Genomic DNA, 27,986 nt, shown 5'->3' with positions numbered 1-27,986 from the left:
TGCGTGACCTCTGAGTTGAGATCGTCGTTGGCAATGCCGCCACAACAGCGAGAGTCCATCGACGACCCCTCCAAGGCTAGTCATACCTGCAGAGAGAGGAGTTAGAGCGAGTATATTCATTTGTACTCTTTCATGAAGGTCTCCCTACAACATCATACACTATTATTAACACATGTACTGGTCCAGCATGTATTAGGGTTGAAGATTTTCCAGTGATTTTAAAATTATTACTTTCCAGACATACAGCAGTCATTTCTCACCATAAACAGAGTTTGATTTTAAACACAGAACTGCAGATAATCAATCCTAAAATGGCATTTACCCATATTTTATGATGTTATTAATCAGTTTTAATATGTGCGAGTATAGGGGAGTTTATGACCATCTTTATAGTGCTGACCTGAGGTTATTACTGCATGGTGTGAGCCTGATAACCACACTGGATTGACTGTTTTCCCACTTCATTATTACTATTATCATTAGGGTATTATTGTATTATTATTACTATTTGAATCAATGAAAAAACTGAGCCTTGTTCTTGGACATTTACTTGTAATTTTGAGGCTATTTTTTCATGCAGTGCTCCATCTGATGAACATTGCTTTGTACTTTGATTTGGGAACGGAGCCTCCATCCTGCATGTCTGATTAAGACAGAGTTGAACTGCCTGCATAGTTTGTTGACACTTCTAAAGATATTTTGCCACACAGCTGAACAGTAGGCTGCCATTTTACCATGAAAAATAATTGTAAGGAACATCTGCAGCTAAAAAGCAGTTTAACAACAGTATTCCTGGTCAAACTATGGCTTCTTTGTTTCAATACATGAAGACACAGGTGCACACACATTACAAAGATTTCCTGAGGCCTGCAGGTATTTTTTCCCAGGAAACAATAGCAGATTTTGGCAAGAATTCCTGGGAAATACCAAGATCCCAATTCCCAGTATACAACCCTAGTATACACATAGACACTGACTACCTGTTGATTGGATCTTTCTCCTGTGTGTGCACTGATGTGGTCGCGTTGTGGGGGCTTGCGGCCAGTGGCTCCGGCACGGGATGAATTCTGCATCTCCAGCACCGAGGGACTCGGTGTGCAGAACTCACGGAAACAACGCTTGAAGTTCTCATCCAGGTAGCCATAAAGAACTGGATTCAGACTACTGCAGGGGGCAAAAATGGTCAAAAAAAGATGAAATCTGCTTCTCATAGTTAACTTCTGAGTAAACTCACCAACCAAGAAAATTAAGCAAAATCTCACAATACTTAAAAAATCACTTGAATTTTTAGGACTAATAGTTTCAGTACTTAAGTGGATATGCAGTATTTTCTAAGGCGACTGCTGGATGCGTACCTGTTGGTGTAACCCAGGGCGATACAGAAGTGCCAAGTGATAGTCTGCAGCGTGGAGCTGGGGATGTTGATCAGAGCTGTGATGATGACAAAGATGTGGATGGGAGTCCAGCACACGATAAAGACGGCAACCACCACCAGGACCATGCGGGTGATCCGACGTAGGTTCCTGTCTTTCTCCTGTTAGTGTGAAGGATATAGGTGTAGGTTCAGTGTTTTCAATGAGTAGGAGTGCAAGATGAGTGTGGGAGGACAGAAGGGGAAGAGGAAATGCAGGAGAAGGCAAGGTAGGACAGAGGAGAGAGGAGGATAGGAGAAGGAAGGAAATGTAGAGGGGTTAAGGAAAAGGACAGGGGATTTAGAGAAGGGATAAGGGATCGTGAGAAAAAGGATGATGGAAGCAGAGACAAGTGGTTAAGAGAAGTGCAGAGGTGGTTGGATAATGAACAGGGGGAAACCCGTGGAAAATCTATAGGTGGAAACAAATCATCTTTATTTTCCATCTAAATACATCCTCATTAGAATGTGCACTCATTTTGCAGCAGTGTATGGTAATTATTTTTTAAAACAATATTGAGTGTGAAATGATTGTTGTTAGGTCATTTCACCTTCTACTGCAGTTAATTAAATCTCAGTCACAATCTCAGGCTTCAGTTGATTTTCCCTAATTGCTTTTGCTTGAGAGCAACAAGTGCACCGTTTTTACATGCGTGCTCTGGCCAGCCTTCTATTCTGCTTCACTATTCTGAGATATACAATCAATTTGTTATTCAGTAAATAACGTGGTTAATGTGGGTCACTGGTAGACCCAAGCTTTTAGAGTTTCACAGAATGCTTACTGAAGCTTGCATTCTCTTTTTCATTTGATTAAAAGCCTTCAGCACAAAGCGTAGAAGATAACTCATTGTACGCACTGATTGTGGTTCATGTTTGTGAAAGAAAAACAGATTTTTCTTTTACCTGGGAGCCCGACAGCATGCGCACGCTCTTAAGCCGCAGGATCATGAGGCCGTAGCAGACGGTGATGATGAGAACGGGCATGATGAACGCAAATATGAACACGCAGATCTTCAGCAGGGTGTCCCAGTACCAGGGGGGGTGGGGGAAAATCATCTTGCAGTCAACAATGCTGGTGGCTGTGCAGGGTGAGAAGACACATATGCACACATGTTCACATCTCCACAAACATTCATTTACATGCACATGAGCGATTTCACAAGTAGTTATTTTTATCCACTTTATTTTCCCTATAAATTAACTTCCGGGGACATCTGTGCTTCCTGCCTCTGAAATGTGTTTATTTAATTTGGTTGTACAAAATGCAATCAAATGCAGTGTTGCAGTGTTTATTGATGTATTTAATGATTACTTTCATTATGGATGTAATCTATCAATTATTCCTCTGTTTATCTGATCAATCTTTGACTCTACAAAATGTCAAAAATCGAAAAAAACTGCTGACATGTTCAAGTTATTCATTTTGTCTGACCAACAGACCAAAACAGAGAAAAGCAGCAAATCCTCACATCTGAGAAGCTGGAATCTTATAAATTACTTAAACCTGCTTAAAATTACTTAATGATGGATTTTGAACAATCCTATTTACAGATCCAACACTTTCAAAGCAACATTAGCATTCATTTGAAGTCGTGTTTGTGTCCACCTGGTGAATATAAGTGCAATATTCACTCTCCTTTTAGGTTTCCACCAACCCCTAAGGGAAATATCACTGCTAGATATTACATTTTCTTCATCAGCTACTTGCTAATCTCCCATAAGGTGCCAACCTTGAACCACAATTTCCCATCGAGTCTGTCTGTTTGTTGCATGTCAAACTGACAACCAGAGGTCAATTTTCAATCAGATACAGGTTTATGAAATTACTATTCTCATTGGGTTAAATTTCTTTCTTCCTTAAAGTCCCTTAGAGCATATTTAAAAAGGCTTTAGCTTTGTTTTTATAATCCTATTTTCTAACAGTGTGACTTTGTTTTTCTTTTATATGCATGCATGTACATTATACAGGTAGAGGTAATCAATAACGTAATCTAGGCTTTGTTCCTCCCCCCTTCACATTGATTTTTTTTCTTGTTGTTTGGGTGTATTGATTGGCTTGTGAAAATAAATAAACTCAAACTCCCCATCTCTCTCATCCTGTCATCTCTGTCCCAAGTCTCTAAAAGACATAAAATGCCCCAAAAAATATCACTGTCATGTCACTACCACTGATACAGACGATAGGATACGTGTTATGAATGTATTTGGTGTGTTTATGCAAGCTATGTTTACCCTATCAGAGCTGTGTGTATTAAATGATTGATCTGGCGTATATACTGTATGCAGGCAGTCTGTTTTAAATGTCTTGAGGCCAGTACTGTATGTGTAAATGTGCTGTCTGTGTGACTATAAGATGTTGGTGAGTATGTATATGCATCAGAATTTCCTTTTGCTGTTGATGAGTACATCTGACATGTAGTCATTTATTTAGACATAAAGTCAATAACTAATGAAATCACCACTCTTTTAACGTCAAACAACACAAGGGGGGGGGGGGGGGGTCTATGTAGGTCTGTGTCTTTCTTATGCTCTTTCACCAAAATGTTTTCAGCCAGCTGCACAGAGATAAACTAAACTCCTTTGTGAAAACTAAGTTTTGTGGAGCAACAGCAACAACATCTTTAAGTCTCCCTCTGAGTGACAACATCATGGTGTCAGCAAATCTTTCATTACTCTCTCTTCTCCAAACAGAGCTACAATCACACTTGAGCAATTTCAGAGGCAGTTTTCTCTCCATTACCCAGTAGGGTTGAACAATTAATCAAAATTTCATCGAAATCGCAGTATGACCCTCTGCAATTTTCAAATCGCAGGAGGTGCACTATTTGTTAAAGGTGAAATGTGTGTCAAACTACCATTTTAAATTAAATATCATCATGCTGCTGATATGCCCTGGCCTCTGCATCATATCTAGACTTAAGAAAACATTTTTGTTTAGTACAGTCGAAATAATCGCAATTAGATTTTTTTTCAAAATCGTTCAGCCCTAGCAACCATTTATATTAGTCACCAGCCAGCTATATAGCATTTTATCTGAGGGCATTTAATATTTCTTTTTCCAATTACACAGGAAAACCTAAACAACTCTCCTGGGCTGTCTCCTGTTACACAGCCTGCCAGAGTACATAATTGCTCTGAAATGCAGAGAACAAGCTGAATAAGTCTTCCTCCTGTTTTGTGCTTGCAGTTTTTAACGAGACCTTGTTGACCTCTCTGTTTACTAATGAATAAGAAAGAAATGAGCTCCTTTCACAGCCCACCAAGTTCATGTTCGTTATGCATAGTCGCTACTTGAGGGTCTGATGAATGCTACTTTTTGAGGTCATCACTTTCTCTATTCAATTCTTTTAAATCTGTTGGATGAAATTGTTATTTTTCTCCAAGGATGTTTCCAGGAGAACTTATCCATTTCTTTTATCCATGAAAGATATACGTACGTCCAGTTATCTATGTGAAGTGCACAATTCCTCTAGACACAATAAAAGCTATTGTAGTGTATTTGGACGGTTGTACTTGGCAATGACGCGTGTGTGCACATGCTTACGGGTGACAGTGGTGGAGGCCATGAACATGACGGGCAGCCCAATGGCAGAAGAGAGAATCCAGTTGCAGACGTTGACAATCTTGGCATTGCGCGGCGTCCTGAAGTCCAGAGCTTTGACCGGGTGGCACACAGCGACATAGCGGTCGATGCTCATGGTGGTGAGCGTGAAGATAGAGGTGAACATGTTGTAGTAGTCGATGGACATCACCATCTTGCACAGCACGTCCCCAAACGGCCAGGTTCCCATCAAGTAGTTGACGCTCTGGAATGGTAACGTGCTGGTGACTAAGGTGTCAGCCAGGGCGAGGTTGAAGATGTAGATGTTAGTGGCGGTCTTCATTTTGGTGTATCTGCACAGAAAAAGGGGGGGAAGATCAGGGAGCAGGAGAAAAGACTGGATTCAGCTGAGAGTTTGAAATATTCCATCCTAAAATTATGTCTTCATTTAGAACTCAATTCAGAAGCGTGTGCTTCCCCTCTTTCCAATAATCTAGTTATATGAAGATACAGACCATTTCCTGCAAGATGCACACTTAAATGAAATGGCATTTAGAGGTCATCTCCCTTGCTGAATTGCATGTAATAGGATTTTGATCTTGTAGCTATCCAAAGAAACCATGTACTTTTTACATAAACTGAAGAATTAAATGTTGTTTTATGTTGTTTTAAATTACTCCCACTTCTCAGTTGTGACAGGAAAGCAATAGCATGAAAATAAGGGTTGATTTAAATGCTGTGCATGTTTTGACATTTACTATTAGGTTATGTGTATGTTTAAGCACAGAATATTGCAAAACAAATTAAAAACAAGTAATTTTTAATTGATTATGAGAGTGGTAATGTAGATGTTGACGTGTCAGGTTTAAACCAATCTGTAGTTTTCATACTTGACAACTTCATACTTTTCATACTTCATCCCTGAAACTCCAAAACATGCCTTGTGCACCAGTCTACTAATACAAAAATGATCATTTTTTTAAACATAAGTAGGACATGATAGTGGAAAAGTTGGAGAGAACATACAAATGAAGTTTTGTCCTTAACATAAAGAAGGACACAAGTGAAGCACAAAGAAATTATTCAAATGTGCTCAGTTTATTTCTACACAGGAAGAGCCTTCACTGAACACTGCTGTCTTTTCAACATTCAACATGTTCTTCCCCTGTTACTTAGTTATGCTGCAATCATAGCAGAAGGCGCTGAGCAAAGTCTCCTGGGAGGTTTTGTGAATATTTCAGGCCCCCCTGTGTCAGCAACCAGCCCATTTTGTAATAGCAAACATCTAGTCTAATCAGCTCTAATCGCTCGGTTTAAAAGATAATCCCTACAGGAGTCCCAGACTCCTTGAGGTTTTAAAAAATATCACAGAGAAATGACTTTCCTCTGGTTGTTTACAGACAATATTGTGCAAATTTCACCATGAACTGTATGATGTCCTGAAAAAACAGAGTTTATTTTATATAATTCAAATACTAACAGCTTGTTTACAACTCAGGCTTTGGCACAGAAACCAAATCTGAAATGAAGGAACACAAATTTGCTAACAGTAAAATACACTTGATCAGAATGACTAAAAATACACTTATTTAAGGTGAATGCAAAAGTCAGGTCCACTTTCCACCTTATTGTCTGACAAGACAAAGACGTTTGTCCTCATGTAAACCTGCGTCTCACTCTGCCACGTAGCTTTTCGATGTTAAACATCGAAGGGTGAATTTCTAGGAAGATCCAGTACAGTATCACAAAAATGTCCTTTCAATCAACGTGGTGGAAAATTGGGCAAAGAAGAGAGACAGTTGAGTATAGAGCATTGAAATGTTTATAGAAAACAGAAGAAAGAGCATTAGCACAGAGGGGAGGATGGAACACAGACGATTGAAAAGGCTCGACTGTTTAGAGCTCTTGTCAGCAAAGAAATATGGCGTGTTTAGCGGTCGCTGTCTTCATCGCAGTGGTTTATCTTGCATGTTATAACCCACACCCCCAAGAAATATGTAAAAAATAACAATCATAGTCCAGTTAGTCTGATGATTACGACACATTTACAGGTGGCATCCAGTGTTCATGGGAAACATTTAGTAAACATACAGTAAATATGTATTTATGAGTAAAAACAGGGGTGGAAATTAAAAAGTACATTTACTCAAGTACTGTACTTCAGTATAGTTTTGTGGTACTTGTATTTTACTTGAGTATTTCCATTTTATGCATCTCAATACGTCCAATCTACAACATTTCAGAGGGAAATATTGTACTTTCTACTCCACTACATTTATTTTACAGCTTTTATGTTACTTTCAGATGAACATTTGACACAGTGGATAATATAACAAGCTTTTATAAATACATTACACTGTGTATTACTAACTATATTTGAAGTAGTTCAAACTGTAACAGTAACATGCTGCTTTAATAATCTAATGACATATATAATAATATATCAGTCAGAGGGACAAAACGAGTACTTTTATTTTAATACTTTAAGTACATTTTAGTTGCAAATACTTGCACTTTTACTTAAGTAGGATGTTTCATGCAGGACGTTTACTTGTAATGGAGTATTTTTACATTGCTGTATTGTTTAAGTAAAGGAGTACTTCTTCCATTACTGGTGAAAACAGTGTGAAAAGTTTGACCACAGCCCGCAGCCTGAGACTACATTTGACAAACCCAAATTGAGTATGGCATACTCATAAAGCGGCTTTTGTTTTTTAACGTTAAATGAGAGAAGGATCTCAACAGCTGGGTCTCCCAGTTATGTCAATATCCCTATGAGCAATTATAGAGCTCCACAGAATGGCATTACACAGTAAAGAGCTAATCAACCCAAATAATGAAGCAATCCAGGAATAAGTAGATTCTCCCAGTGAAAGGCACTTCTATTCTACTGTCATTTACTCATTTTGCACTTAATAGGTTCAGATGGTATTTTTTATCCATTTATCTGTAAATTACTACAGCTTCTCTTAATTTAATTTCCAAAGCACAGCAGTGATTGTACTGTTGCTGCACTATTTCAAGTGACGACTACTTCGACATATTCCTGCTGTTAGGTTATTGAATTAATCTGAGTGACAATGATACATTACGCCCAGTGGCCTTCACTTTATTAAACCTCAACTGCCATTCTACCACCGAGGTAATTTACTTCTGCATTGTTCTAGCACCCTCCTCAATAATCCCAAATCCTCTTAACAACTGGGGATGACAGTTAGTTCATTAAATTCTGATTAACTTTAACACTGACAGCTTAGTGTGTTTGTTATTTTAGGCTTTATTTGTACGGGGACCGACGAGACAGCTCGAGAGGCAGTAAAAGCTGTCACCCTACACTGAGTAGTGAACTGGTGCTGGAGGTAATTTCCAACATCCCCTTATTGACTTTGAGAATGTCGTTAACATTGCTGCAGATGATAGCTTGTGTTTCTCCTATGTGTGTCGTATGCCAGAGGCTTACGTATGTACATCGCGCTGTGTGGAGGTGAACGGCCTCATCTTGTCTAAATTAGCTGAATGAGTAATTTCATTAATGAGTTTTCAGCTTTAATTTATTCTTTGCCCTTGAGGTTTTGTCACACTGATCACCCATTTATTGTATATTGCTTATTGAATAAAAGGATTTCTTTCAGTCTTAATCAATTAGATGTTTGAAACCTGGTGTACTTCTAAAGACAGTGGGAATTAATTATTTTGCACTGTACACATAATTAGATTCCTGCTGGCATATTGTGTTAAGCCAAATTCTGTGATCCCTCCTCAACCGTGATGAAGAAGCTGAGGTATATTTCATTCGTTGACCAAGTAAAAAAAGTGGAACACTAGCCATAGAGAATATAATGACAGTCACCAGGGTAGCTAGAGAGAGTGAGAAATGAACCAATACTAGCTTCGTACCATTCCTTGACATCCCCTCTCCTTTCTTGGACCTCCATGGACTAGCCGCCTACAAGGCTGCCAGCCGCAGCCTCAGGTCCAAGTGGGGTGAAACCAGCAAGAGGTTCAAACAGGTGAGGATTGGGACCTCTATGATACTCCAGTGGAGATAAGTTCTCTACATCGTATGTTCCTGAAAGTTGTCACAATCCATGTTGGCTTAAAATGACTGATAGTGATAGTGATGGTCCACATGTCAATATGTTTCTGTCTCATGTAACCTTGCCTCCCCCGCCCCACCGCGTCCTCACATAGTCTGCATTCGAAACCACCTACAATATATACCAGCAGTCCATACTGATTTGGCCAAAATGTAGCATGTAGTATGCAGTATGCAAACAAAAGCAAAATCTGCAGTATGCCAAAAATATCCGAGTGTTGTATTGATTTGGAAAAAATCTCCAGTATGCATCGGACCACTCTACGTCACCTACGGCTACTGGCTGGGTGAGACTGGCCAGTCACCTTGACCGTTACCTTTTTTTATCTCGCTTTTCAAACCCGGAAACCGGCTAAGCCTGGCCTAGCATACTGCAAATTAAATCAATTGAACAGTTTCATACTGCATACTACTATGAAACATAGTATGCGGTATGCAGTACCATACTCTGTAGTATGTAGTAGGTGGTTCTGAATACAGCCATGTTGTGTTATCAAGCCTCCACTCCTCCCCACATCACGTTTTTCAAATGTAATAAGCAGGAGCCAGACAGAAATGAAAAGTTAAATAAACTGTCCATATTTCACTCCTAAATATTCTTTGAGGATTTGCTAATTACTCAACACAACAATAACTAAAAACATGAGGATAATGTGTCGGTTTTGCTGCTAACTTTCGAATTTTGTTGTTGCAGTTGGAAATGTAGCTAACACTCCTAGAAATTACGTTTATATAGTACTGATTTCATGTGCCACATCAGTTTTGAGGGAAACTTACAGTAACTTACAGAAACTTACAATAATTTGTTTACCATGGGAAGTGCTTCATTTTATTATAACATAGAAGTTGTGGGGAGGTGATCGCTCAATTTTCATACCGGGGCTTTGCATCCAGACTTCAGCCTGTAGGTTCAGGCAATAAAAGCACTTTGGTTGAAGGAAAAATTGGGATTTCAGTTAAATTATGACAAAGTAAACATGTTTTGTGACATGTTTTAAGACACTGTTGACTTATATGTATTATTATACTAATATTATACTTATATTATAATAATAATATGATAATAATATCTTTATTTATATAGCACCTTTTAAAAACAGAGTTTACAAAGTGCTTTGACAGACAAAGCAAAGACAGTACAGTGCAAAGCAAAGACACGACACAGAAAACAATAACAGGTCTGACCTTAAGACGACAGCAGCAGAAGACAAAGAAAAACAATAGAGATATGATAAAAAGATTAAAAGACAATAGAAAGATGATCGAAAGACAACATTACATGAAAACAAGTCTGTAGAAAAATAGGTTTAAAAGAAGTTACTGATTCTGCGAGCCTTATCTCCTCGGGCGAGTCGTTCCAAAGTCGAGGGGCCCTGATGGCAAAAGCACGGTCACCTTTAGATTTAAGCCTCGACTTTGGAACAGCCAGAAGAGCCCCACCTGAGGATCTAAGGCTGCGGGCTGGTTCGTATGGGGTCAACATATCTGTTATGTAGCTTGGAGCCAGACCCAGACGTGCTTTAAAAGTGATCAGTAGAATCTTAAAACCAATTATAAAACGAACAGGGAGCCAATGGAGAGAAGCCAGGTTTGGGGTGATGTAATGTTGTCTGTTAAAACCAGTAAGAAGCCTAACTGCTGCGTTCTGAACTAGTTGGACACAAGAGAGGGATTTTTGTGTTATGCTGGTAAGGAGGGAGTTACAGTAGTCTAATCTGGAGAACATGAAGGCATGATTTTATAAGGTCAGGGTGGGAGAGCATTGGCTTAATACTGGACATGGTTCTTATTTGGAGGAAGCAGGACTGGACAACTTTTTTAATGTGTGGTTTGAAACTTAAATCTGAGTCAAACAGTACTCCTATATTTTCTGGCAATGGGCTTCATGTTGGTGGATAGAGGACCAAGACTGAAGGGGTTTTTTGGATTAGGGGGACTGAACAGTATGATTTCTGTTTTTTTGAGTTGTTGAGTTGAAGAAAATTTTGTGCCATCCAACAGTTGACATTGCTGAGACAGTTTACAGCAGCAGCTAGGCTTCTTGGGTCACCGGGTCTCAGGGGAAGGTATATCTGTGTGTCGTCTGTATAGCAATTAAAAGAAACGTTGTGTTATTGGATGATTGAGCCAAGTAGAAGCATTTAGACGGAAAATAAAATTGGACCTAAAATTGAACCTTGCAGTACACCACTGGTAATGTGGGCTGTGGAAGAAGTGAAGTTACCGATGGTGATGATAAGAATAAAACCAGTGTAGTCTACTGTGTCAAAAGCTGCACTTAGGATCTAAAAGAAAAAAAATTGCGCTCTCCCCCCTTTCAGCTGCTAAAAGGAGGTCATTAGTTACCTTGAGGAGGGCAGTTTCTGTGTTATGTAAAGCTCTAAAACCTGACTGAAATTTCTCAAAGATATTGTTTAGACACATAAAAGCTAAAAGCTGGGTTGAAACAACTTTTGGGTTTGTTGCCTTATATCCATGACTTTTTCACCTAAGAAATTTAAAAACCTCTCACACATCTCTTGTGAGGCATCAATAAAATGACGAGGGGAGAGGGTGGTGACTGAGTCTATTATTTTAAATGAAATACTGGGGTTATAATGATTTGCTAAAATTAAACTCGAAAAAAATGATGTTTTAACTTCTTTAACTGCCTTTTGATTTGATTTGTCATTACGTCTTTCCAGATCTCATAAAATTCGTATAAACTTGTTTTTTTCCATTTGCCTTCCTTTTTCCTACAGTCTCTATTTAATTCCTTGGTGGATTCATTTAGCCACGGTTGCACTTCTCTCTTTGACTTTTTATCCTTGTGGGGGGCAACAGAGTCCAAGACAGACTGACAAGTGTGATTAAAAAGAGAGACCAGCTCCTCTGTATTACAATGAGGACTACAGGCAGCTAAAAAGGCATTAGTAAAAAGCTCAGAAAACTTGCTTTGTGATCAGACACACAGATATCCTTAATCTCAAAATTGTCAGGGCTGAGACCGCTGTACAGAGCTAGGTCAAGAGTGTGAATGTGTAGGTTCTTGTATTGCCTGGATGTTAAAATCACCTAAAATGAGAATTTTGTCATGCTTTGACATGAAATGGGATAGTAGTTCGGCAAACTCTTGGATAAAAATATTGTTTGGCTTGGGCGGTTTGTAGATTATTAAAATGATTACAGGCTCTTTAGAGTGTACCATAAACCAAGGTGTTCAACAGAAGTAAGATTACGATAGGAGTGCATTTAAAATCATTTCTGTAAATGACAGCAACCCCCCACTCCCCTGCCTGACAGTTGGGGTTGATGTAAGTGTGTAAAATCAGGGGGGGGGTTGCTTCGATAAGAGGACTGCAATCTCCCTCAGATAACCAAGTCTCTGTGATTATAAAAACGTCCAGGTTGTTAAAAGTAATAAAATCATGACATAAAAAAAGACTTGTTATTAAGGGATCTGATATTTAAAAGACCAAAATTTACGGGTTTGGATTTAAGAGCAGGGGTTAAAAGAGTTTGCCAAGGGGCTTGGATTAAATTGTTATGATTTACAGCAGCGAGGCGTGATGATGAGCCAGTTACAGTGAGTCTATGGTGGGAAGTAATGGTCTGTATGGGGAAGGTGGTAGTGACAGATGAAGCCTGTGGGGGGGGGCTGGTAGGGCGAAAGGTACTGTGAGCTGTTCCTATAGGAGGAGAAGAAGGCACTGGGCAGGGGGTGTTTGATGTAAACAGTCATTCATGTGGGGCAGACTGGACAGCGTGCTGCATGTTAACTGCAAGCATTTGGCTACACATCCAATATTTAACCAAGACCTCCATCTAAATGTTTTTAAACGTAAACATAAAACATTTCAATCATGCTTTAGTTGCAATAAGTGAATATTGTAGGAAAACAAATTAAAGAAACATTGTTAGTGAATGTTTTGCCAACGTGTATGACCATTTTGCAATTTTGCAGATTAAAAACATTCCCTCATTATGTTGATTAAAAATGTGATTTGGGTGGCATTTCTTTCTGTAAAAACACATTTGCTATATTATAATTAACAGAATTTCTAAGAGATAGGGTCTCTTGTGCACAAGATGATGTTGTAGATACCCACCAGCAGACATTTCATTACATTTTAAACACTTTGAGAAGCTGTGCATGGCTTGAATGTTTTTTGTGTTGTATTAATTGATACCATACTGTTGCAAAACAGATATTACTGACAACATTATTACTTTATCAAGTGTAAAATTAATTTGCCAGTGGTAATCACTTGATAAATATCATTCATAAAGAGGATACAGCTTTCCTGTGGATTGGTTTCTCATTTTGGAAGAAATTTCTTGACTATTCCACATAAACAAAAGATAAGGACATTATCTCACATCTCAGTAAACAAATAACAGATAAAAATGTTTACAGCAAACAGAAAAAATGATAGTGAAGCCACAGAAAGGTTAGACAGGAGTAAACATCTGCAGAGAGCAAACATCCATTATGCTGCTTCTGCAAATAAAAAAAGCTCGACAACAGAAAATAGTTCCATCTGCCTCACCACTACCTTGACTTGCTCTTTTCCTGGACCACTGAAGCAGAGGCGGCAGAAAGATGTGCAGTAATGGACCTTAAAATCATCAAAACAGTCCTTTCAGTGAAATCATGTATAATTCAGGGCCTTCCATCAACCCATTAGCTGTGGTTCCCACCTGGGTTGGTGAGATGCTCTTTGCTCCTGTTTATCATCTGTCTTTAATTCTCCTTAAATGAGAAAAAAAATTATTTGATTATGACGGTAAATTAGCTTGGATGCTTTATTCAAACATCCAAATCATTTGGCACATATGCATTTACACAACTGTGTCAGTGAAACAGTGTTAATGTGTTCGTATGAATACATTTACATAAAAAAGGCCCTCAGGACAGTTGAGGATTGGTTGTTTCAATATACGCACAAATTCAACAGAGCTTAATGTGACCATCTGGACAAAATTATAATTATGATAGAAAATACTTCGGTTTTACACCTGCTCTGACCGAGGACCACATGATCTTACATGTATGCTGCATGACAAATGATTAAAAGAAAATTACAATAACCTGTAGTCTGGCTCCCTAATGAGTCTCATCTGTTGCTGAAATTGTAAAGTGCAAACACAGAAACAGCTATTTAATTGGTCAGGTTTTTTTTTTTTTAATTAATTTTTTTTTTGAAAATACAGCATGGATGTTTTCCGCTTGGAAAATGAATCTGTTTCTCATATTTTATACACAAGTGTAACCAATTGGGAATGCTTCTTACAATTTTAAGTATGATCACATTTTCCACTTTTACATACATATTTAGAACACTAAAACTCTCTGCTGGTGGCAGTAATTGCTGCAGATGCTGTCTCTGTAATTGGGAGGAACCAGGCTGAGCTATTTAATAACAACGGATGAACATTGGCCCAATTATTTCTGGCCGCCAATAATGTCTGAGCCTTGTTTCCTTCTGGTTTGATTAAAGAAACACAGAGAGAGTGAGTAACATGAACATATGAGGGACGACCAGAAAGGAAAGAAAATGCGTTTTGCCCACACAGCATGTTCCTGTTTCAAAACTGTACACGGCATGAAGCCGTTCAAATGTGCCTGAATGTTAATTAGTTGTTAACTGTCTGTCTTCACATGTGAGGATCTTGCTTCACCATGGCAACAACTGTGACCAGCCAGACAGGAATCTTATGTAGGACATGATTATAACATAACATAATAAGGAAATAATGACGCAGAAAGAGAACGCTTGCATTGGCTTTTATGTTTCTGTGTGGATAAAGCTCAGATTTAAAGCGATTTAAGCGACAAGAGAAACCTTTTATATCTTTGCGTCCAAATATCATATTAGATAATACCCAGGGCATGTATGTCCTGTGTTGTTTTAAAGGTTTGGTCGAGCATTCGAGTGTTTTTCTGTGTGTATATATTCCTGTATTGGCATTATCAACCACTGAATATTACCTCCGCTCTTGTATAAATCAGGTGACACAAACCTAATTCATTTTAGTTTAAATATGTTTATGACACAGTAATAAAACATAAAAGCAAAGTCATTTCATTTGTGTGAAGTGTGATAGAAAAACACAAATTGGATTAGGATTTATTATAGTTTCTTGTTAGTTGGTCTGGTCAGTTTTTGTCGTCTCTTGTGGTGCTTGATGTGTCAAACTGATATTTTTGGTATGCTAACAGATTTTAAGAGACTAATAACTTGGCAGGACATTTAAGGCTACTACAAGCATCAGTATGAGTGTTGTGTATCTATAATTGGAACAAACCTGTAGTGAATCAACAGACTTGTCACCATATTTGAACAATATGTCAAAATGAAATCTACACACTCATGGTGAACAGTCTGGAACCAAGCTGATTCATCTTCATGGTTCTTGTTGTACAGCAAGCTAAACATAATACATCATTAGCGTGCAAAGCTGACCAGTTTATGTGCAGCCTTGTATATGATTCATGGACTGCTGCTGGGTACAGATAAACCATTAAACCCTGGTTGCAGAAACAGAGGCTGCTCATGTGAACAGACATCTGTATGCCTCTGGCCGATGACGCTGTCCATGCACACTGTGCCTGATGGATTGGGATGCACAGGGTGTGACTGTGTGCATGTCTGACTGCTGGGTAAAGACTGATAGGTCCGTTACCATGGCAAGCAGTGTTAGGATGTTGAGGTTTGTCTGTCTTCACTGCATGTATGTAGTATTTATGTTAGGAGTGTGCAATATGGATAAAATACATGGAATATTATATCTAGATATCAATACATATTCAGTATCATGCTTTAGTACATCATCTGGTAAATCAACTTGCAAACTGTATGGATAAAAACACCAGACTAGAATATCTGTTTTTGACTATATCCAAGCTAATAAATTAAGGTACTTCATCACACTGCTGATCATTGCTGAGTTGCAATATTGCCAAAAATAGCCACATTCATCACTGATATTAAAAGGACAGCCACTGTGGTATAAGCAGTGTGGCAAAATCTCACAAAGGTTGACAAGTGCATATTGTTTTGTTGTACATACACTTGCCGAGCAACTTATTAGGAACACCCATGCAATCTAGTGCAATCCAATACAACAGCTCTGTAATGAATTCTACTTTTATGAAGCTTATATATTTTCAGTTTTTGTTGACGTTGTCAGAAAGGTGATAATTCTACTTTATGTTTATCATTGAGGTCGCAGTGGGTGGTGTTAAGTACCGGAGTTAAGTTGTTATATTGAAAAGTGTTCCTGATATTTTGCCCTTTGAATGAGAAAGTGTGTCCAAACTTTTGGCTGGTACTGTACATTATATCACGGATGCTAAGAGCACTATAACTGCCCTTTCACTGTGACTTTAAATAAACACTCAGCATCTGTTTATGTTTGCTGCAAGCAACAGGTTTAAATGGCTAACTGTGCCAGTGAAATTTTTTGCAAAATGAGTGGTTTGCAGGTGTGGTTTGAAAGTTTCTATAGACAGACTGATATGTATATGTGTTTTCTTGCAGTGAATTGACATTGTCGAATAAACACTGTGAATCCATGTTGACTACAGCTCTGAACAACAAACTTTTCAGATCTACCTTTCAAGTCAACACGGAACAAGTTTTTGCTACTCACGACAGTGGTTTTCAGTGGAGTATTCCTTTAAATTTGGCTCTCAGGGGGTTAATTCAAGTTTAATATAATTAAGTTAAGTTTAATATATATATTATGTATATTATAATATATTATGAATGATAATTATTTGCAATGTGCAACATAAAAGGTGAAGTAATTTATGCTTCAATTATCACCTAATGGAATAAAATGTTTAAATATGTGTTACAACTCTTGACTCTAAAACATGTGCTGAGTTTTACCATGTAATGATTTGTCTTCAAACCCATAAAACATGTTAAAAAATAATCTTGGAATATCAGACATTAGGTTTATTAATTGTATTGGTATGCTGGCTGTATGAAAGATCCTCAGAGTGACATGGCTGTGAAAAGCCAAAAATAAAAACAGCAGGGACATGGAACTGAAAAGCAGAAAAAGCTCATTAATAACACATATTTCTCTCATGTCCTAGCCTTTCGTTGGCAAAAACAATGAGCCGATAGACTGAAATCAGTACCAGGAGACATTAGGGACAGTAAATAAACAACCTCTCTTTTTAGTCTTTATGACAGCTGATACTTTTTGCTTTTCTGTTAATCCTGTTAGCAAACCACATTTCCTTTGTGGTATAAGTGGAATTTAAGTGCTAAAATTATTATTTTAACTCTCTTGGGAATCATTTCAGTAAATGGAAGTTATAAAAGCCACCGCTGGGAAGATGCTGCAGTAGAGATCGATCTCTATGTGACCCTTGGTGAGCGCACACATCATTAAATGGACCTACACAGTGTCAGAGGTCATGACAGACTGATGTTGAGATATAATGTTTATTTTGATGGTAATAAAAAGCTTATAGAAATGAATTTTAACCGACTCAATAGTTAGCTAATAGTTGAAGAAAGAACAGTTAATACTAGAGCTGCATTAACCTTTTTTTTTAAAACAGTGAATCAAATAATACACAGTTATGTGGAAGGTTTGCTGGCACCGAAAGCTAGAATATGAGATATAACAGCCAATATAACTAATTGCAGATACATTGGTATTGGTGTACATGTTGGCTGATAAATTACAACAAATTGAACTACAGAAGTGCCAAAGATATGTAGTAGTGAGAGTAGTGAGAAGTTTATTTTTCAAATGTAAAACATCCTGCCTTGAACATTTCTTGTTTGCAATTAGAGAAAGAAAGACAGAAAATTAATATCGGCTGATATATAATTATCAGATATTCTAAACTCTCAAATATCGGTATCAGCCCCAAAAATCCTGTATGGATTGGTCTGTAGAATAAACACACTGTGTAACTGTGTGCTACCTGTCCAGAGCAAAACAATAAAGAGCTGAAGTAAAGTCAAACATTTAAGCCAGAAAGAGACAGAAAATCTCTCAGGAGGTGGCAAAAAGACCAAAAATGGACTAAAATGCCAGACAGGAATCTTATGGCAAAGGAAATAAACTGAAGGAACTAAAGTAATTAAAACTCCCCTTTGTGCATTCTGTGCTTCTTAGCTTTTAACATTAAGAAACCTCAAGAAATAGCCACCCCTCATCACTCGTCAATATTAATAGTGTCACCCGGTACTTCCTTATTTTGTGAATGAGGCGGTACAGAAGTTGAAACAGCTGTGATCTTTGTGTTCATTGATCAATCGGTGATGTTCAGTGCAAAAAACTCTGTTAGTTCTTGTAAAATTTGAAACCTGTAGTTCCTCCAGTTGAAAGGCAGATAATGCCCCTGAAAACTTGGTCTCAAATTTTAATTATTGCTCTGTAACAGTAAATATTTATGATTAAAGTAACGACAATTTAAGTTAAAATTGGGGGAAAAACATGAAACCAATCTGCTTCATCTGCTTCATCAAGACTGGATGGGTGTAGTTTGATCAGATTTGATTGACAACATAAAGTAACAACACCACAAATAGTGCTGAATCCTGATTGGCACTTGGAAATTACAGAAATGTCTCCTGTGAAATAACCAAAACTGTTCTAACAGAAGAATTTTGTGTCCATGTAGGATTGCATCACTCATAGAAAGAAAGATGATTGAGAAAATGGGTTTTCAGGGCCTTTAATGGTTTGAAGTCCCTCGTGAAATTTCCTGCTTTGGAGCCTAATGCATTCAACAGGTGGACACAAAGTGCACTCCAAAGAGATGCTCTTGCTCTGCTTCAATTAAATGTGTACAATAAGTTGCCAGCTGTTTGCTATTAACCATAACAGGCTCATAAGCTAAATGCTTATGAGCTAAATGCTAATGAAATGCAGTTCTTCATCCTTACATTGAGTATGTTGCAAACAGGTTTGCAAAAATATGTTATTTCGGGTGGTTGACAGGATGATGTAGATTTCTTATTAAGGGTTATGTTAATATACTTGACTTAACAATAATGGCTCCCTCAGTTAAAAAAGAAATAAAGAAATCAAGGACTAAAAGCACATAATAAAGTAATTAAGGAAGATTTCCTGAGGCACCATGTTGAGTGGGTTGTGATGGATTCTCATTGAGGTCTAGAATCCACTTTAAGAGAAATGGGATTCGATTCAAACATGCAAAGAGAGATTCATGGGTTTTCTGTCGTCAAAGAGCACTTCCATATCCCAGCTGGCCACTTCATTAAACACTTTTAACTTTTCATCATTACAAAAACTGTGTGTTGTCATAGAAACTCAGTGGGTGATGACATTATCAAGTATTTGCAACCCTTGGTTTGAAATGATTATGCTGTGTTGTTTTTGTGTGTGTGTGTGTGTGTGTGTGTGTGTGTGTGTGTGTGTGTGTGTGTGTGTGTGTGTGTGTGTGTGTGTGAGAGAGAGAGAGAGAGAGAGAGACATCATTTAATGATTGATAATTTTATCACATTAGGCTCTATTTTAGCAACACAATCACAAAGACAAGCACAAAGCACAGGGTCATGTATTCACGCTCAATGAGAGCGTAACCAGGCGCACCGGTTATTTCCATTCATAGAAGTACCTGCGATATGTGCAAAAGGGCTGGGTGAAGTGGAACAAAAATAGGTGATTAATTACCATCCTCTCAGCCAAAAGGACCAAAGCGGCTGACAAAGTGTATTTTAGGATCCAGAAAGTAGCAACGTGTTGCACTGGTGGCATTAATCAGTTTTATGAGCCATGCATGAGTTCCTCCTCTCTATTACATCCTGTCTCTCTCTCTTCTAGTTTGCCTTGTGCCCAGTTTAAACTTTCCTTTCTCCACTGCTCTAATCACTTTACCATTAACCTTAATAGAATGAACCGACAGACAAACAGAGAAACCAAAACATACGCCAGACAAATAAAAGAAAAACCTGATGAACTACATTGTTAAACAAACAGAAGAGTGTATGTTTGCTCGGGCCTTTATGCATGTATGTGTATGGTTGTACGTGTGTATGTTTGGATCAATATGCTTGCCTGAAATCAACTAATGCTGCCATTTCCTGAGCTGTCTTAGAACATCTGCCACAACACGCATACACACTGAGAAACAGATGTGTAAACACACACACACACACACATACCACAGACACATAGAACTGGCAGATAAATAGAAAAAGATGAACAGTTATAAATCCAAAAGTCAGAGAGACAAACAGCTCGACTGAGTGCATTTCCTACTGCCAGACAGAGACTAACGGACAGTCTTGTGATAGATGTGTTGCTGTGAGGGTCAACGGGCTCATGGTGATGCGTTCATGCAAGCTCACATACACACACACACACACACACACACACACACACACACTTTCCATGTTATGGAGAGTTAGAGACAGAAATATGCATGCATCTGTAAACAAAAATGCACGCATGCACAGTGACAAACCCACAAACAAGAACTCACACCAACATTTCACAATTAATAGTTGTGTTTTCAGTTACAGAAGCCGCAAGAACTGCCGAGTTGCCATGACTTGCCACTACATTGCATTCAGATAATCTGGGTTTTTCTTACATTCAAAAGCATTATTGTAAAGCTGCAACAATTAGTCAATTAATTGCTCAACAGAAAATTAACTGCCAACTATTTTTATAATCCATTAATTGTTTTTATACATTTTTTAAGAAAAATGCCAAAATTGTCTTGTTCCAGCTTCTAAAATATGAATATTTCCTGGTTTCTTTCTGTCTTCTTATGACATCAAACTGCATATCTTTAGGTTGTGGACTGTTAGTCTGGATAAAACAGTTAATTGAGAAAATAATCAACAGATTAATTGATAATGAAAATAATCATTAGTTGCAGCCCTAGTATCAGCTACAACATTCCTCCAGGTGTTTGTACACATTTCCTTCTGTCTCAGTGTGTTGATTTGCTGTCCAGTCCAGTTCCAACACTTAATCAATGTTTTAAATGCGTCCCCAACAAAATCAATAAAGCCAGTTAAAGTGGCATACTTCCACGTCCAACAGTAGTGGCGTTTCTTTCTTGGCTATCAAACACAATTTCCAGTACATGCGGCGGAGGCCAGAGAGGGGTCGTGTTTTTGTTGCTATGCTGTTAACAGGATGGTTGGGTTGCATGTGTAGAGGAGGAGGTGGGATCTGGGGGGATTGTTATTCCTAAAAGTACAATTCTGCTCTATTTTTTCACGTTCTGACACATAATTTGTTTCTTTGCTCCACATTGTTACTCCTCCGCAGAAACATGCATTCACTGACGGAAACATTCAGCAAGAACATCCATCAACAGAGAGAGGTGACATATCGGAACGGTTCTGATTGACCTGACTGAAATTGATGCAGGGAGATCAATATAATATACGACTCCGGTGTCGAGAGGGTGGGGGGACAAACTCAGCAGATGTTCAATTGATCTAGAGTTACTGTAAAAGGTGTAACACAACCCTCTTCATGCACACAGGCAAATGAAAGAGGTTGTGCAAACTGCCTGTTAATTGATACAAATCATCCACAGACGTGACCAGACACCTCGGACACTTACTAGCACATTTCTCTCTTTCTATTTTCATAGCTGCTTCCTTCTACAATTTTCAGTAATAATCCATACATGAAAATTCATCTACTGTAATATACCGCCAATCTGTAACACTTAAAGCAATCTCACTGTCATAATTAATACAACCTTCAATGATTTTGGAGCATGTATATTTTATTTCAGCCCTGAATGCAGTTGCATTTCAGTATGAAAATTTATCTATACCTTCGACAAAAAATTCAAGGCAACTGAATATTCAGTGTTACAGATTAGCAAATTTCATTTTCATTTTTTAGTGAAATTAATTTAAACCAAAGACTAACTGTAAAGTGGGAAATCAATGAAAAAATCAATTACGCTTTAGAAAAAGATCAGCTCAAATGTGAAATATGTGTTATTTCTATTTAACAGGCAGAAATATCCAAAACAACCAGTTAAGATAGCGGGAATTGTTATCAAGTTGTAGCTTTGCTGAAAAGTTATCATGCTTTTTGTGATTTTCTGTTATTTTTATACTGTTATGATGTCAGATGTTAAACATGCTCCTTACAAGCCAAAAGCCCAGGCTTCAACCTGCTCTGAACACTTTGTTTACAATGTAGCGTCTACTTCCTCCTCATGATGACGTCAGAATAAAATGTTGGCAGTTTACGTTTCTGTGGTTTGCAGAAACGTTCAATGCCAATGTTTTCTTCTGGCGGTTAGGTTGCATCAGGAGGGGGGCTTGAAGAGACTGGAGCTAAAATGGCTAAAAAGGTTTCAGACAAAGGCTGAATTGAGGGGTTGTGTAAAGCATCAGTATAAGATAAATACGGGGTTTTTAAATGTAAATCATGCAAAGATATTCCAGTGGAGCCTCAGAATATAAATAAAGACCTGTAAATGTGCATAATACATTCCCTTTAATGTTTTGTTAATTATTTGTGGGAATGAGAAGATTGAGCCACAAAAAATAAAAACCTAACCTAAAAGCCACAATTTTTCATCTGGCAATGACAAGCAGAATAATTCAAACTTGGCCTAGTTGAGAGATGCTTGAATTTAGTTTGCAAAACACTTCAAACAGCCTCCAAATTGGATTATTGAAATCACAGTGACATAAATCACACACAATACACAAACACTGCATTATGCTGTGGCCTCGTTGTGATTCATTCCAATAATGGCTTGCCATCTCCGGAAATATGACAAAAAGAAATGGGGGAACCAAATTGGCCAAACCCAGATCCTCGGTGACAATCCTCGGGAATGGGGGAGGGGGGTAGAATTGTCAAATTGATTTATCAGACAAATCTCAGATAAGTTACTTTGAAATGCCAGCCTTCATGATGAAAGACATGTTTAACAGTACCTGTCATAGCGTATACAGAGTAGAATCAGAGAAAGTGAGTGAGTCACTTCATAATCGACAGATGGACAAAAGAACCGAGAGCTCCCATCAATTATCAAGTAGAGAAGAGACAAAACTCTGTCTTTTGGTCCTTCCTCTTTCATTAATCATCTTTTCATTCTTCTCTCTGTGCAAAAACAGTGACTATCACCTATTTCATCTTCGACTTTATTCTCCACAGCCGAGATGTGACAAATTCTGAAGTCCTTACAACTTCATGTAACTGGCCGTAAGTGAATGACTTTCCTCTGTCTTTCTGTCTTTGTCTTCATTTCTTTCTTTTGCCAAATTCAACAGAAAGTCTCCTGTTGAATCCAGACCGACAGCGCTGTAATTCTCCAGCAGTGTCCAATTGTGTTAAGAAGCTCATAACTCTCTCACACAGACAGACACTTACAAACAGGAAGGACAGTCTAATTGCCTCTATGCACTCTCTACTCATAACTGGCTCCCTAACAATAAATTAAATCCTGGACCATCCTGTTGTGTGCAGATACACACATTTAGTAAAACCAGCAAGCAGAATTCCTTCCCCCGAGTCTCACACTGCGCTGTCAAACTCTTTAATACTGATAATAATGGTGATTGTTAAAAATTCAGGCAGCTTTTTGGTAAACGCACGAGCAAAACAATTAATCTTAATTACCTGTTGATTGCTTCATTGTTGCTGGGGGCAGAGGTTACAGTCTGAATACACTTTTCTTCACTTATTCTGTGCCAGGTGAGTTTGTCAAGCAAACAAAGTAATTGCAGCATAAAATCCACAGGCGAGCAGCAATTATTGAGCTGTCATTGGTTAACAGCACTGAAGGCCATAGTGCACAATGGGTACATGTTCAGCCCTGTGAAAACAGCTGCTACAAAATAGGTCAGAGCATGGGGTCTCAAATGTTTACAAGCTGTGAACAGGTAGGAAAAGGATGTGCCAAGTACTACGCACAGACACACGCAGTGGAATGCAACTCTGAAAGGCAGAAGCTATTCAGGGATTGTAGGAAGTTCAGATCTGCTGCTGCTGGTTTAAATCCACAGCTCCTCTGTGTATACCTGGAAAAAATCTATATGCTGGATGCTCCTGCGCTGCCTTAGCCACTAGTGTGAACAGCCACGTCGGATGTGTATAAGCTCACATCTATTATGCATGATGTTCGTGAATAGACATGAAAGGTATCCAGATTTACTGAGCAACTATTATCTTTTCACAAGTCTGTGCCATGAAAGAGATGATTTAAAACAAAGTCAATGATCTTGAGGGATGATTTGCGTGCATTTTTACTGGGTAAAAACATTACGCATACACAGTGACTAATTAGTCTTAATGAGGGAGACGCCATTCTCTTTCATCCCTCGCAACTCACCTCTTCTAATTGAGGATTAATGGTTGCCAGGTGGTGACAGCACATCAATAGACTGCAGGTTAGTCATTTGAGACTCAGCCTGAGAGAGACCCCCACTATTTGTCACATCAGGCAACGGGAGCTAAAAGAAACCCATTAAAGAGTGGCATCAGTGAGGATCTGTGACATCAGTCTTGTGAACCAGATTGTGTTGACTCTCATCATCTTTCATGCGACTGGGTTCAAACTCTCGCGTAAACAGCAGGGACACAGATGTGTAGAAATTATTTTGACGTCAGACAACAGGGTCATGGAAAATGTGCCTCATGTGAAGAGTGACAGCATTGTATACTGTCATGTTTGTTGTACTGCTACGTGCAGGTTCAGATGTTTGCTGTTGGGAAATGAGAAAGCATCCAAAGTGTAAGAGATGCCTGCTGAACATGGCTGATCAGGTACAGCTGCTCATCTAGCTGGATGGGGGGATGGAGGCAGGGCTTTTGGGGGGAGGTGATGGTGGTGGTGGTGGTGGTGGTGTGACAGGAAAGGAGAAGAGAGGAGAGTCATTTTGCTCTCATCATGCTCAAAACGCCTCCCAGTGTTTCCATGGTAGCATGAAGCACTCTGCACTGGCGACATATTCCATGTGGAACCCATCGATTTCTGTTCAACCGCAATTGATTTTTCCAATTGAGCGTGCAAATCTCTGACCGTGTTTATTTGAAGTTTGCGGATGTGCGTGTGCAACGAGTAGATACAGACAGAGAAGGATGGGGAGATAAAGAGTGAGAGAGAATGCTTTATGGCTTTAAGGTTATCATTACTCAGACAGTAAGGGGGGAAAACATCTCTCATCCACTGCTGTCTCTATTTAATCTAGCAAAATGGCATTCAAGGCTGCGACTGTAAAGTGGGGACGGAGAGTTCAAGACTACATTTCCATTTACAAGTAAATATCCACTGTGTGTCATTACCCAAATGGCTGTTCAATCTCAATCTGCCAACACACAGAGAATAGACCAAGAGATGGACAGAGATAGAGAGAAAGACAAAGAGCTCCATGAATGTTAATGACCCTGTTTTCAGAAGAACTACAGACGCATCTTTACCTCACTCCCAATTCCCTTAAAGCTGCATTAGTCGAGCTGAAAAAGTTACAAAAAACTTTTTTTGGTTACAACCATACACACAGTTATCTGTCAATATCAGGATTGATGCCCATTACCATTGAGAACAGGAGGGAGACGGGTGAGTCGTCCTAAATCTGTTCCCACACAACAGCCAAGGCTGAGCGAGCTCAAGTAATGTCCTTCATCATCTATCATTTGCTTTGTTGACAAACTGCTTTAGAATAAATAATACAAACCTATATACCAACTCATATATCATGATCACTCTTGTACTTTTGCCAGACAGCTACAGACATATATCCCCTCATTAAAACAATGCTGGTGCATAACTTGTATTTCAAAAGGTGATTTCACTTCCCATTTGCTCTCTCTTTGTTTTCCACTACATCTTGTTGCTATGGAAGTGCCAGGGGGGCAGATCTGGCGTAAGTAAATTAGGATAGAAAACATCCGGCGTAGATGCAGAAAACATCCTGCAAATGTGCATGCATTCTTCAGCAAAACAAAACTACTGGGGGAAGCACTAACACTCAAGGGGATGATGTGCGCAGTCTGGCAAACGAGCATTTATTCGATACTGCATCTCTCTTGGAAACAGTGGAGAAGTGAGGAGAATAATAGGTGCAACCAAGTGATGAAATGATATGATACAGTATATTATACTAGTAATGAAGAGGTAAATCAAAATAGAGAAGTCTTTCAACACTCTAAATTCACTAATAAAGTGGAGGCATTTCAATTTCAAAGCCATTAAGGCACCTGTCTGACAAGTTCAGCTCAGCAAATCCCCCACTCGGCCACTCTTCACTGACTCCATCAGACCAATAAAGTGGGTAATCACAAGGTGGGAAAACGAAGGGGAGCACCCTCACCTTTATCTCAATCTTCCTCACTCCTTAAATGGCTCGCAACTTGATCAATCTCCTCCCTGAAACCCTCCACACACGTCCAGCTTTTTTCATCCAGTTCATCTCTCACCTGTTCTGTCCTCATTTCGCTCCTCCAATCTAGTGCTTTTTATTACCTGAAAGAGCCTCGTCCGGAATAATGTAGCACTAGCCAGGGAGGATTTAACTTATATAAGTGTTAGATTTTTCTTGTGTAATTACAGACCACTAATGAAATATTGCTCCTTGCAGTTAATTCCATCTCAGTGGGCTGATATCATTAACACAATAAGTGATTTTCAATGCAATTACTGTATATCTGAAGTTAACAAAAAGGTGCATTTACAATCTGAGTGAGTTTCTTTTAAATCAGGGAAATAATTGGCTTGTGAGAGACTCTTAATAACTCTTAATAGCCTTTCCTAACACTGAGTTATTTCCCCTGCAAGATTCCTCACTCAACTGGTCTCTGAGTTTTAAAAAAAAAACAACTTTTTAGTGTGTGAAATGGCTGCTAGAGCAGAGGTTTCAGCTATTCTGTGAGCAAGTGGCCTTGAAAATTCTCACTGATGCACAGCTCATCATGTATTATCATCTCTTACTTCTTGTGGCAGGTGATTAAAGAGAATAAAAGTCCTTCCTGTGACAAGATCCTGAAAGTGTGACATTAGTTTGAAATATTAATTAAGGAGATGTGTTAGCTGAGTGAACAGATTCAGCCCAAAAGTGGCCTAGATTTGGGAAGGCGGGACATATTAGAACATTAGCGATCAAATGCTCCCTAAAATCGTCTTTTGCTCCATCTTTGCATCTTTTGTATAAAATCAACGCTGGAGTTGAGTCTTGTAGAGCAACCTCGTTTTCAGATCAGTGCCAAATAGAAATCTAATTAAAAAGACTCTTAGAATAAGCACATTCATATACAAGGACACTGAGCCGCTGTTCATAAAGCAGCATCTGACAGGATTCATGGTTCATAATGTTTTTGTTTAGCAGGCTCACATGGGAGTAATATACATCGTCATGTCACAGCAGTGGGATTTTCCAGTTTAGTTCTGGTTATGCAGATGAGAGAGGATGCTGTGTGGCTTTACATGCTGTGTACACACATACACAGAACATATTTTATTCCTTTTGTTGTGATGGATAATGGCTTGTCGCTGTGTAAAAGGAAGAAGCGTGTTGTTTTTTTTTTTGCGCAGCAGCCTTTCTTCTCCATCCTCTCTCTCTCTCGGCTCGCTTTTTTTGCGCGCTGGCGCAACTTGCTGCGAGGTTGGAGGCATTTTACGCACGAACGGCAGCTGAGCTGGCAGCACTGTCAACACCGCATTCACATGGTCTCACTCGGCCTCATAAACACACGCGCGCACACACACACACATACAGACACGCACGCCTTAATGTACAATACACAGCAACAGGTTATGCGTCCCTTCTCACTTGCATGTCATGTTAGAAAAGGATGTTTAAAAAGTGTAAAAGGCCTCATTATGCGCAAAACAACTGACAAAACAAATCCACACATATCAGTGTTTTTTGTGAGTACTTTGGCTGTCTTACCTGACAATGATATACATGACCAGCACGTTTCCAACCAGCCCCACCACGCACACTATGGAGTAGAGAGCGGTGATC

General features: G+C 38.8%; 1 protein-coding gene across 1 annotated transcript; it reads right to left on the bottom strand.

Moving 5' to 3' along the window:
• Positions 1 to 27,986, bottom strand: oprm1 (opioid receptor, mu 1). Its single transcript, XM_042433592.1, has 6 exons — positions 27,912 to 27,986; positions 4,956 to 5,305; positions 2,315 to 2,490; positions 1,356 to 1,534; positions 981 to 1,164; positions 1 to 86 (listed from the first exon to the last, which is right to left on the bottom strand). The coding sequence occupies exons 1-6, from the start codon at positions 27,926 to 27,928 to the stop codon at positions 81 to 83; spliced, it is 912 nt and encodes a 303-aa protein (XP_042289526.1). The 5' UTR covers positions 27,929 to 27,986; the 3' UTR covers positions 1 to 80.

Source organism: Thunnus maccoyii, chromosome 14 (genome assembly GCF_910596095.1).
Source record: "Thunnus maccoyii chromosome 14, fThuMac1.1, whole genome shotgun sequence".
NCBI classification, from domain to species: Eukaryota; Metazoa; Chordata; class Actinopteri; order Scombriformes; family Scombridae; genus Thunnus; species Thunnus maccoyii.
This window is presented reverse-complemented; position numbering and strand designations above follow the sequence as displayed.

Coding starts and splice junctions, on each gene's coding strand:
- oprm1 (XM_042433592.1), bottom strand. Junction 1,535..2,314: donor GCATGCTGTCGGGCTCCCAG/GTAAAAGAAAAA, acceptor TCACACTAACAG/GAGAAAGACAGGAACCTACG. Junction 1,165..1,355: donor GCCCTGGGTTACACCAACAG/GTACGCATCCAG, acceptor TGCCCCCTGCAG/TAGTCTGAATCCAGTTCTTT.